At 38.3% G+C, this 13,626-nt stretch overlaps 1 protein-coding gene across 1 annotated transcript in view; it reads left to right on the top strand.

The window, feature by feature from the left end:
- Positions 1-13,626, top strand: part of LOC145766429 (uncharacterized) — a 122,854-nt gene that overhangs the window by 14,427 nt on the left and 94,801 nt on the right. Inside the window, exon 3 of the mRNA XM_082578139.1 lies at positions 3,894-4,054. Within this exon, the coding sequence (XP_082434265.1) occupies positions 3,894-4,054 (161 nt within the window). The remainder of the gene's footprint in view (positions 1-3,893; positions 4,055-13,626) is intronic.

Here is a 13,626-nt window from a genome sequence, read left to right as displayed (position 1 = left end):
ATCCTAGTGCTTACATTTGAGGCACTATCCTCAGGATGCATGTCAGCATCCAACATATCTGAGAACTCACTTTCTTTTTGTTCGAAGTTATTTTTTAACGAGTTAAATTCGGGATCTACCCTATCACGTAGTTCTGCCAAGATTGCAGAGTTAAAAATTTTAGTCAAAAGAGCATGGAAATGCTGTAAATCCTCTTCCAAAGTAGAGAACTTAGATCTAAAAATTAACAATTCTTGCTTGTCACCCAAAGAACCTACGGCTACAACAATTTCCCCAATTTGAGTCAAAATATCCCTTCTAAGATGCCGGGCCTCTCGAACTGACTTAGCCTCATCGTTACTGGGTCCCTCCCCAGAATGGCCTGCCCGACCGCAAAGAACATCATCAGGCTTAAACTTAGTCGAGTCGACGGCGGCCGAGTCCCTGTCGCCACCGAGTGGCGACAGGGGGCTAAATTTAACAATTAAAAAATTAAGTTACACAAACACACAAAATATTAAGTTATAAAAAAAACTTAACTGCAAAGACCGTAAAAATACAAAAAGAATTTAAATGCACAATACCGTAGTTGTGCGGGTATATGAAGTCCTAAAGTTCCACAAAATTTGCTTGGATTCGTCCACTTGAATCTTCAAGCACAGATGGATTGTCTTTAATCTTTTATCTTGCCAATGAATGTCAATGTTGTTTTTTCTTCAGAACCAACAAAGAAACGCCTTTAATTTTTCGCTTGAAGTTCTTCAGTACCAACTGAGAAGAAATGTCTTTAATTTTCTTTTGCTTCTGTAGACTACCAACCAACAAGATCTTCTTTTGTTATTTCTTTGCTTCTGTAGCCTACCAACCAACAACTTCGTCTTTTATTATTTTGCTACTGTACCAAACACTAGACAGAGTAACGTCTTTTATTATTTATGGTCACAGCGGTCAACCATAATCTCTTCGTGGGAAAATTGTAACATAAGATTCCCGGATCCGTTCGTCTGTATGCAATGACCGAAAGAAACACTCTTTTGAAACTTCTATTCAAAAATGTATTTCTGTAAAATTAGCCCGCGGCTATCGAAAATGGGTACAACGCGATACACCACTAAAAAATTGTCACTACAATACAAACTATTTAGATAAAAGAAGGAAATTTCGTCCAGCTGGCAGCACTAAGCAAAACAGTTAAATATGCGACTAACTTTCAAGCAACAATTTTACGAATGAGAGAATAATTTACAATATTCCAAATCGCACGTAAGCAACTAAGCATCTTATGTGACGTAATAATGATAAGCAATGATAAACTATTCAAGCACCTGTTTCAAGTTTGGCTAACACCTGTTCAAGTCTAGCTCACACCTGCTCAAGTTTGGCTTACACTTGTTCAAGTAATTAAAGATTTAACGATAATGGAATGCTATGCCGCAGCTGCAAATTTTTTACAGGTCTTGCAAACGATTCTGCAATCTGCTCATTTTTAGCAATAGTCCATTACGTCAGACGCCAAGATTTAGTAGACCTGAACGGTTTTATATGACGTTTGATATGAAAATTGACCGTAACATTACTAAATCATTAAGTTTACAAAATTCCAGCAACCTTCTTCCACGTTCATTTAAATTGCCAAATCCATAACGACCAGTTGTGGGAAATTCATGATGATCACCCACTATTGCATTAAAATCACGCATTACTATATTAACTTCTCTACTTTTGGTATACTTAAGTACATCCTTTATTGACTCATAAAATAACTTAATCTCTTCATCTGTATGTTCTTGGGTTGGTGCATAGATTTGTAATATGTTTACATTAAATGGTGCTGCAGACAATTTAATCATCATAACTCTGTTAAAATTAGCCAAAATCCAATGACTGAGTTAGCGATTTCTTTTTTCATCATCATACCGACGCTGTACATATGCTGTACACCTCCTGAATATACAAAAACAAAATTATCTTCTGTCACTTTACCATCACCTATCCATCTAGTTTCACGTATCCCAATTAAATCAAAGTTCATGACCGACATCTCTTGTTTTAAATGTTCGTATCGACCTGCTTTATAAAGGATTCTTACATTCCATGTTCCTATGTTGAGTGCCGTTTTTCTAGTATTCAGCAGTCTACCATCAGACTTATGCCTTCCAGACGGATTTGGGCATAAGCCATCATCACGAGCAACTGTGCGCATAGAAGAGGTTCCTCATTCTCTGTAGCTTTTAGAGGACTTCACAGCAGGGGGCCCTGATCAGTCTCCATGACTCATTTTCGTATTGATAGTTAGCATTGTTTACTATGAATACTTGGTAAGGCTCCAATCTTTTCCAAGGTGACCAGCCACTGTAACTTAATTTCTTATGATTACTCAAACGCAAGTTTGAATTTCAAATTTTCTCAAATCTAAAGAGATCTGCTTCAGAAGAGTTAAAGAGCCGCATGGGGCTCCAGAGCAACAGGTTGCCAACCCTTGCTTTAACCTAAACATATCTCTCGCTTTCTCTCTCTCTGGTCCTTCTCGTACTTCCTGGTGGTTTATCGATGTGAAGCCATCTCAGCTCCTTGTAGATCACCACAACGGCGCAACAATGTCAAGTTAAGCGACAACAACAACACAAACACTGAAAGTTGATTTTTATTTTAACCAAAAAAAAGCAATAAAGGCAAAGAAAATAATTCTAAATGTAGGCTATTTATGAAACCTTTACCTGAGACTGAACTAACCAAACTAAAACAAAAATGATACTTCTGATATTGAGCTGCACGACTCATCAGACGATAGGAATGGTTAATAACCTCTTCTCACATCACTGGGCGGAGAACAGATAACATGAGATAGGCTACCATTTTTCTCATCTTTCACACCCCGTGTTATGTGTTTCTCGCAAAGTGGAGTAGCATCTAGGCCAGTGGCTCTCAACCTTTTTGTCTGGTGGGCTTTTGGTGCCTTCAAAGCGGTCGCGGACCCCTAACAAAATTGTAAAAATGTAATTTTTATTTGTTGTCAATATTTTGCTTTAATCACAGTCCTGACAAGACTATACTGTAAGTGCTAATGGAAATGCATACGTTTGCCAGCCAGTGTAAGTTAAGCGAGTCTCCTACAAAACAGCAGTTGCAAGCTGAGCATAGGATTGAGAAGATGACAACTGAGCTAGCAACATTTCAAAAAGTGGCTGAAGTTGTCAAACGAGGAAACTGAGCAAGCCAAAACTTGGCATCTAACAAAACAGCAAATTCAATTTAGTTAGCGATGACCAAGCAAGTCCGATGCTAACACGTAAATCACATTTGCTATCTTGACAGTATCTGAAATGAAAGCTACTTGCTGAGTTGAAGCACCTACTGAGTTGTTGCATGCCGACTGGTCTGTCGACCAAGGTAAGCATTCATCAATAATCTCCTGTCTCAGAACAATTAAGTTGAACATACGTAGCCTTATAAAAGATTAACTCGTTTATATGACATTTTTTTAGTTAGGAAACTAAAGCTTTCTGCGATATCTTTTGAAATTTTAAACGACTCACAGTTTGAGAATCATTGTAATACACAAGTAAAGCGCAAACGATTTTTAAATATCGTAATTTATAAATCATGCTGACAACTCGGAAACTTTCACGGACCTCTTGAAAATGCTTTGCTGACCTTTTGAGATCCGCGGACCCCCGGTTAAGCCTACCGCCGATCTGGGCCTACATGTTGTTCGCAACCTCGATTGCCTGTTATGCACGTCAGAACTGCTTGTCGGCTCCTGACGCAATAATTGTGCCAACTCTTTACGTCAGTACTTGTTGGTGCTTTTGCCTTTGGGAGAATGGCTTTCTATATGTAAGAAAAGGTATCGCCTTTTTCTCGGTTTTGTACTGGCTCAAAGGCCAAGCTAATAATACCACAATATTTTGCAGTATTCAGTTCACTTCTGAAAGTAATCCGGAAAAGTTTTGCGGTCGTCCAGAAGATCGAGATCCGAATGAAGACATGAAGAAGAACGGGACAGGAGATCCAGTCATCAAATTTGTGTCAGACGACAGCGTCCAGTTTAAAGGATTCCTGATGAAATACTCCAGTAAGATCATCTGAAACTTATTGACCGCAACCTTAGTGACCGCAACCGCAGCCTAACCCTACACTTTTGACAAGTGTAGGCTTACCATTATGTCTTCTTTCATTAGCGCATAGAGAAAAAAAAATTAGGGGGGGCTAATTCAGAAATGTCGGCCGAGGTATTTGCGACAACAGTGACAGTGACAATAGGCCATTGCCCATCCCTTTGATAAACATTTAAAGGCACTCACAACCCACCGGTTACCAATACATCAGGATTCATTCTCTCAATCAAACTAGAAGTTCGCTTAGTGAACTCCATGCTACTAGTACTAGCACCATCAGCATCCTCATCCTTACGTCCACTCTCGCAATCTTCTATAGATCTCGACTTTTTTGTGATGTATGATAAAATAGAATTAGCTTTCCGTTTGCCAACAGAAATAAGTGCAAAAACAACAACTAGCACGAAAACAGTTTGAAACAAAACACTAATTTTGTAAACAGTAAATTTGATGTGGATGTTTTTCCTGCTTACAAAACATTCAAAATTAGTTCGTATTTTCAACTAAAGTCCCAGACGCCTTCGTCACTCTGCTCAAATGTCGTATATAGCCTAGTTTTACATGTCCATGTGATTCGGCATTGACGTACGATACATGGTACGTACTGCACTAGTTAGATCGACAGTACTGAAAACTCGGTATTGAGCAATTTCATTTACTAATTTTCCTATGTTAGGCAACGAAAAAGCATCTAATAGTGTGAATTTATTTATAGGCTAGTTTGTGGGTACAGTAGTCGATTGCTAACCTTTTTTGCTGTTTTGTCCTTTGACAACCACGACTTGAGCTCTCCAAGGTGACTGACTTTCTTCAATGATTGATTCTTGCAACAAACGAGTGGTTTCTCTGCAAATGAATGCCTGATCATCTAGAGCAGTGGTTCCCAACTCATGGGTCGCGACCCAAAGTTGGGTCGCCTGATAATTTTTTTGGGTCGCTTGTTTTTCAGGCATATTGTATCTTGGGCGAAAAAAATAACAATAAAAAAAAATTTAAAACGTGATGAGATCGATCACAAAACTGGAAAATGTAAACACAAGTCATGAAGTGTTTCATGTCGAGACATCGGAAAGCTTTGTAGCATGATCGTAGTGCAAGAAGTTTTAACAATTTTCGCTTTTATTATTGTTATTATTATTATTAAATATAAACCCAACAAAAATTTCAGTCTCAAACATAAATTAACTTGACAAAGTTACGGGATATATATTGTAACGTGCACTATATGTCACGAACGCTATGTCGGACAAACTATGATAAAGTTTTCCACACGTTGGACCACGCATAGTCTGGTGTGGTAAAACGTATCAAAGACAAAGCCGCAAGTGCCGTATGGACTTATTGCTTTCTCCACAGAGAGGCCTTTGCTGCAAAAAAGCTGTCTCAAGAGCTGCACGAAGTCTTGTTCGCGTTTTGTCGCTTTTACCTTTTTCTTGACCTTTGCTATGTTGACGTGTATTGTTTTGATATGATGGTCAGAAATAAAAAAAAAAAAACTGAACTGAACAACTGAATGTGAAGTGTGTAAATTTCCTCAAAACAAGTCCACTAAATCGGCATTTGTTTTCGTCTTTGTGGATTCTGATTATTATCAAGCATTGCTGTTGCGCACAGAAGTAGCCTACGATAGTTGTCACGAGGTCTTGTCTTAAAGCGAGTTTGTAATTTGCGACAGGAGATTGCTATCTTCCTGAGGCAACAGAACTGTGTGAGATTAGCCAAGAAGTTTTTGCAAGAAGATTTTAACGCAAAAGTTGCTTACCTTGCCGATATAAACTTATTTGACTCTCTGAATTCTCTAAATTTATATATGCAAGGCAACGGTTTTACGGTGACTGATCGCGCCGCAAAAGTTTCTGCTTAACACAAAAAACTCATATTCTGGAAAAGTTATGTCACCAGAGATGAGTAGGCTACGATATATTTCCTCAGCTAACGCAATATATTTGTGGCAATGAAGTTGATATTAAGCAAACGATAATTACACACCAGGAACAGTTTTCTAAAAAGTTTGTGCACTACTATGGAGATCTCTAACACTTAATAACCAAAATGATTGGATAATTGATCCATTTGTTGGAAAAGATCTGCCTCAACTTTCCATCCATGTTGCAGAGCAGTTTATGGACATAACGACAGAAGTAGCAAACCGTACTTCTTTTGCGTCCTTCAAAGACAAATACCCCAAAGATTCTGCCAACATTCACTTTTGGGCTTCCATGTAGCCTACAAAGTGTATCCCACAGTTTCACAATTAGGGATTCAAAAACAGATTCCATTTGTAACAACTTGGCTTTGTAAGATTGGATTTAGCGTCATGTGTGTATTGAAAACTGAACAGCGAAACTGGCTGGAAGTTAAAGCCGACATGCGGCTATGCCTATAAGCAAAATAACGCCTCGATTTCAAAAAACTCACTGACAGCAAGCCAGCACAGCTATCTCATGAGTGATTTGATAAACATATTATTTTCGGAAAAAGTTCCTGCTTTTGTAGTGCTGTTTGTTTGCAACACAATCTTGTATGGCTTTTAAAATATTACGACAATTTGCTTGGGTCGCAAAATTTTACCGAACTGAATTTTTTTTTTAAATGGGTCGCCTTAAAAACGAGTTGGGAACCACTGATCTAGAGAGTATTTTCGTGACTTCGTAGCGATGAGGTGACAGTCTGGGGTTAGATGTTTTAAATGGTTCTGGGGGATTATTCTTCAAAGAGGTAAAACTGCACACAGGCACAGAAACACTCGGCTTCTCTACATAATGAAATATCACACTTTCATGTTGAGATTCAAAATCTAATCCGAGTATGACATCCACGCATAAGGCGTGAGAGCACCGAGCTTCATACCGTCTACTCTTCATACGATTCATCTTCATACATACTCTTCAGTCTTCATACGAGCTTCATATCATACACGTCTACTGTCACATAACCCAAAAGTTCAGCGGAACATTTCGAAGACGCCAAAGCTATTAGACCAGAAGCCAGGTCGATTTATTTGACTGTCTGGGTCAGTAAGGTTTAACAAGTGTTTCTAGACTCAAATTTTACGTAGATTTCAAAATAAACTTCTTACTTGCACTGGTCTGACCGTTTTTGTTATATTAAGCATTTTCCGAGATGATAGCCTACCTGGCAATATCACTATATTCGTCTGTTATGTGACAGAATGCTTATCAAGATGGTAGGCTATACATCACAGGAAACAGTAAGAGGCAATAAAACATGATTTAAATGAAAGGTATATTCTAAATTAAAGATATCGGAACAACATGACTTGATATTATGATCAAAAGGAACACTTTTTGTTTGATTATACGCAACATGGTAACATGCAAAAAGTTTCAATCACCAGACAAAATACTTTGTCATTTTTACATACTCGTAGCCCATCTAATAGCCTACATTTTAGTAACTACGAAAGGTAAATAGAAAGTTTAGATTTCATATCTTAGATAGAACATACGAACATAGACATGTTAGTGTTAGCAAAGTTCCAAGAGCTGAAGCAAATCTATCATAGACCCTTGTAGGCACCAGCCTCTTATAGGACAGTTAGTTACAAAAGACAGAGACAAAAACCGATTTAAGTTTACAAGCGATACATTTCAAAAGTTCGATGGAATAACACAATATTCATACAGAAGGTATTTCGTTGATGCTGTAGGCTACTTAGAACAGCGACGTATGCCAAAGCTGAACAGCAGCTAAATCAGGGACATAGGCTACATTTAAATTCGGACCTACATCTCAAATAAACAACTAATCCTCTTCATCCGAGTCACCAGTTTCCTCTGCTTCTCTTTCACTATTACCTTCTTCATCAGGAACTTCTTCAATTTGATCGCTGAGACAATCAGGAACCACAGGAGCATGTACATTTTCTTTTTCCTACTCCATTCGTTACCATGTGGATCAAGCTGATGAATGTCGCTTTCATCTGCTGACTTCAACATGCTGGCAATGAAGTTTGCACGAAGGCAATGTTACTTGATGGTTGCTTTGCATGGAGAAAGCATAGATGGCTCCATTTCTTTGATATTTTTCAAAGGAGTGTTAAGGTCATTGAATTGATACTTCACATTGAAGAGGTTGAAGTGAGCAATGTTAACATCTTTAACCTTGTTTTGTCCATACAAAACACACACAAACTCTTCCAGCAGAAGGTAGGTGTCTTCAGCCATTGTTGAAAAGCCAAGTTTTCCAAGCGTTTTTTTTTTTAAACCTGGTAATGCTTCACAAAGTTCTTTTCCGAAAGTGTCTGCCAGCAACGTTACGTCAATATACTTGCGACTGTTGCTGTTTAAATTTCCATGTATATTGTGAAGGAATTGTTACAACTGGCATGATACAACAGAATCACCAGCACATCATTGTCATTTGTTCTTACAGTGATGATGTGATTGAGATTGAGGATGTGAATAAGCTTCACATGCGGCATCATCCTTGTATCAGCTTCGACGTGGGAACTCCCAAGTGGCTTGTACTCTTTCCTTGTCATGTGTCCATCCTCAACAGAATACACGAAGCACTTGTAATCAACAGCATAGAATAGTTTCTTATTGCCCAGTACATCGCAGTACTGATTACACAGTGTGTACATTTTGACTAAAAAATTTGTCACTGGCAATAGATACATGTTTTATAGTCAAATCGACAATGCTGAACGCGAATTTCACCATTAAAATGAGCTCCTGTGTACCATTTTTGAGAAAAAGAGTTTTTTAACAAAATGATAAGTTGTATTATTCTGTATAATATATATCTATAACCAGAGTTAGGATGCATAGTTAGGATATATAGTGTTTCTTTGAATCAAATATAGTTATTACTATCTGAAGCCTTTACAAATTGTTTCACCTAACGGGTCATCAGAAGGTCTTATTCAAATAGAATCTATTTGATTCTATTTCAATAAGACCTTCTGATGATCGTTACGTGAAACAATTTGTAAAGGCTTCAGATAGTAGGCCAAATAACTATATTTGATTTAATTCACTCCGCTTTGCCTTTTTGCTTAGCATTGAGCACTTTTTGTAGTATTAATAATTTTCATTGTTTTTTAGTGTTCCTTTGAGGTACCAAATTGAGATTGAGGGACTTTACGATACGAGGGTGAATGAAACTCTCAGAACTTCTGCTGTCAAACAACGCAGAAAAAGTTTTGTCGCCCAGTACAACAGGGGCCGCCGCCTTTTAAAGAGAACTAAGTACAAAACCTTTGACAGATCCCAGTGTACATCTTGGTGCAGGATACTGTTTGAAACTTGTTCCGATTGTAGAATAAGAAATGGAAGCAGATATTTTAGTTGGTTTAGTCTTCATAACATTAGCACTTTTCTTTGCACGACAAACATTAGCAAAATGTCCTAATTTCTGGCAATTAAAACAATGTAGGCCTACTTCTTTAGCTGGACAAACAGATCTGCAATGTCTTGCTCGCCCACAAAACATGCACTGTTCCCAGGGCCGGATTAACCATTAGGCTGATAAGGCTATAGCCTTAGGCCCTGGAAAAATTCTGCCCTCAATTTTTTTAAGGTTAAATTTTTGTAAGGCTGATAGTGATACAGATCCAGTACAGTACGGTAGCCTACAGTTTTTGCTTAAAAACAAATGACCGAGTTGAGTCAATACATATGAAGAGCCCATTTCCAAAACCACGTAGGCGCCACTTTTAATGAAATTGAGTTTAAAGCAGGGGTTTTCAACCTGGGGGTTGCGAGCCGTTTTTCGGAGAGTTGCAAGGTGTTTGAAATTCCAGAGTACTGTATTCTTTTAATAAAATAACTAAAAAGAAAGAAATCAAGAAATTGAAAAACATGTTTTATTTAAATGGATATTCTTCCCACTTTTTCCATAAAGTTTTAAACACCTTCATGGCTGATGAACCAAAAGACACGCCTGAAGAAGTAGATTTTAGTTATTTTATTAGTATACTGCCAGTCCAGAAGTTACTAAAACAGGGTTTTCAGATTTGACGCTTGCATGCAGATTTGTATAAATGATTTCAATATTGGAAACATGTTGGACGTGAAGACTTATCCACCATTGCATCTTAACAACATGGTTTACAGCAGAAACGTAATTGGAAATGAAGCGAAAATAAGATGAAAGTTAAAAGATTAAATTTGCACCAGAAATTGTTGCTGTATTGGAATGAAATTTTAATTTGTAACCTAACAATTTACATAGGCTATCATTTTAACCTGATTTGTTTGTATTATAGGCTACCATTTGAAGTTGTGTCCGTGCCTTGCGTGCCTTGGCAAATAAATTTGCATGGGGAGGTGATTGACTAGATGACCACTTAGCCTATAGTCTTTTGCTGTCAATCCTGATTGTGATATAATAATGCAACCTACGATTCACAATGTAGTGTTACTGTTATGAGTGTTTTATTGACTCGTTGTAGGCTATATGGCGCTGTTGAAACAAATAATTTAATTGATCATCGCTCCAAACATTTCAAAGTTTGAATCGTGGCTATACGTGAATTGGTGGCATAAAAGCTACAGGCCTTAATATATCGTGCAAAGTTTGCTTTTAAAGGCTGACTTGTTAGCCGCTGGTCTTGAGTTGTAGTTGACGAACATAGTCTTTGACTAGCCTATATTTTATGTATTTCATGAAAGTTAAAATCAAAGTTTTCTGGTGAATGAAGCACTGAGCCTATGTTTGGTCTGGTTTTTCATAACTACGTTTTGAAGAAATATAAAGTAACTTAGGCTACATGCAGGCCAACCGGTAGTCAAAACGCCATCAACGGCTCGGTGGCTTAGTGGTTAGTGCGCCCGCCTCTGAATCGGTAGGCATGGGTTCGTACTTTGGGCGTTGCAGTCTGGAAGTTCCTGTCAGTCCAAAAGTTACCAGGGGTGCCCGGCGTTTTCGCAATTGATAGAAAAGCGAAAATTGTTTTAACTAAGTGTAATGAATTCATTGCTCTCAAACCAATGCAAGCTTTTCAGTTAACATTACAAAATACTTATAATTATTAATCTGACCTTTTAAGAAGTTAAAAATTTAATTATTTTTCAAAACAAAATTAAATAAAATTTAAATGAAATATTTGGCAACCCTGGTAACTTTTGGCCCGCAGTAACTCTTGGACTGCTACACCGGGGAGCACTTAAACCCAAACTTAATAACCAAAAGTGCAATTAAAGAGCACATCGCCTCTTGTGATACGTGCACTGACAATGTCTCGATTGACCAATTTAAAATCATCGCTCGAGGCAGATCTGAATTTCAGACTAAGATCATGGAAGCCTTAAGAATCAAACGCAATAATCCGTCTCTCAACCGGCAGTTATTCGCCTGTGGCTCATCGTTCCTCTTGTGTGTGTTCTAATTGTTTGTCAAATGCCTGTAATTTACACCTCATGTGATCTGTTTCCAACATATAATTTACTTGTAATCATTCCTGTGTCATTTGTTCAGTTTGTGCTTTTCAGTCTGGAGTGTCGTTAGTAGGCTATACAGTCATGGGCGCCGATCGCTCTGTAAAATTGGTGGGGACATTTACTAGAAAAGGTAGGAAGGGGAGACCAGCGAAGCGAGCTAGAAAGAACGGGGTCTGGTCTGACAAACAAGCAAATACAGTTGGTTCAAGTCTAATGCGATGTATATATATTTTAATTGTCAGCATTGGACAGCAGACGTCCAAACACTCGACAACGAGTCTCCGGCGAATTAAAAAAGAAGTCCTTGGAGAGGTCATGGTAGTTGATCTAATTCAAAACTGTGTTGTGCACATGGCAGACCATTGCACTTTAGCTGTTTCTGTATCATAGTAGATCGTAACCAAGTTTTGACACGTCGCAAAGTTGAAACTGACCGTTCAGCTGAACACGAGCTGGCTGGTGAAATGAGCAAAAGTCGCACAGAAAGTTCCACTTGCGGAAACATTTGCAGATCAGCTGCTGGCATCTTCTTAAATATCATTCGAAAATGTTTCACCGACTTTGTTTTTCATATCTTTATCCTGCATTGCAGGAAAGCGGACTTGAGCGCTATGCATCGGTGTACGCCTTCCGACGTACACCTGACCCACGCTGCAGCCGACGGCAATGTCTGTTTCCGGTTGTTACTTATGACTTAAATTTGGTACTACTACCCATTACTCGAAATCGATCACTGGGTAGAGGCAATTATCGTAAAGTTTCTTGCCCAGAGAAACAACAGCAAGTGCGGGTGGCTGGAGTCGAACATGCAGGCTCTCGACTGCGAGCCCAACGCGCTAACCACTCGGCCACTGCTGCCGACAATTGTACTGCTTTCGAATCCATTGTACTGCTTTCGAAAGAAGCATAGTTCTTCTGCAAAGGACTCTGTGTTACAGAACTCAGGATAATTATCTACCACATGCAATTGTAGCTTTCCACTAAAGAGTGTCTCTTGTAGAATTTGTAGTGCTCAAGATCGGACGACTTGAAACAGTCAGTAAAATTTTGCTTGCCGCTGTCAATGACTGCAAAATACTCTGACCGATATTTCGTCTCTGGTGTTTGAATTTGAGGAGATTGACCATGCCCATGTTGAAGACGATTTGAGATCTTTTTGGAACGTGACAGATTCAATGACTCAAGCCCCTCAGCACAAAGTCACGATGAACTTCTTCTTCACTGCGTAGATGGCGGAGTTTAGCACCTTCAAGCATGCCAGCCACAGTCACCGTGCAACCTTGCAAGGCTTTGTTAAAACGTTCAAGACACTAAATATGCAGACAATGCCGCTAATAACCCAAGCACACTTGACCCACGAGAAAAAGATTTGAAAAGCCAACTAGCATTTGTTGCTACATTTGAATCAAATTGACTCACGGCTAATTCCAAAGCTTCCAATACTGACTTATAATAATTAATTATCAAACACTGCTTTTACAGCAGCTGCACGTGTGAGCCATCTTGTTGGACAAATTGACTTCAGTTTTGATGCAGCCTGAGGCAAAGACTCTTCAGAATAAAGATCCAGGTAGGCTACAGGTGCTTGAATTTCTCAGAAACCTTTACGTTATAAAAATAATGTGAAAAGATGGTGGGCACATGTAAAAAGATGGTGGGGACATGTCCCCACTGTCCAATAGGGATCGGCGCCCATGTATACAGTTACAGTTATAGTGCAAAGTCAAATTTACCTTACAATTTTCATTTTATTTATATTGCTGATATGTAATTCCTGATGAGACACACGTAGGCTACGAGTCGAAAACGTTTGAGTTTATTTTAATTAATGTTATATTTGTGTATGTAATACATCATGTTAAACCCGCTGAAGTTACTTTGTTTTATTTCTCTATGGTTCAACAAAGCAAATTCTCTACCAAAGCTTTAAAAAAATTAGTGTCGGCTATTTTGTTTGAAAGTTCTTTCAGCAATGGGTGCACGCATTGACAAACTTAATAGTTAAAAGTGTGAAGCACCAACCATCTTACTGAAATTGATTTAAATAAATCCATAAAAGATTGCAATAAATTCTACCGTTGAAAGTGCGAAAATGTAGATTATTCTCATTATTTTTTTCTCCT

Source organism: Aplidium turbinatum, chromosome 3, assembly GCF_918807975.1.
Source record: "Aplidium turbinatum chromosome 3, kaAplTurb1.1, whole genome shotgun sequence".
Lineage (NCBI taxonomy): Eukaryota > Metazoa > Chordata > Ascidiacea > Aplousobranchia > Polyclinidae > Aplidium > Aplidium turbinatum.
Note: the sequence above shows the minus strand (reverse complement) of the source record. Positions and strands in the feature narration are given on the sequence as shown.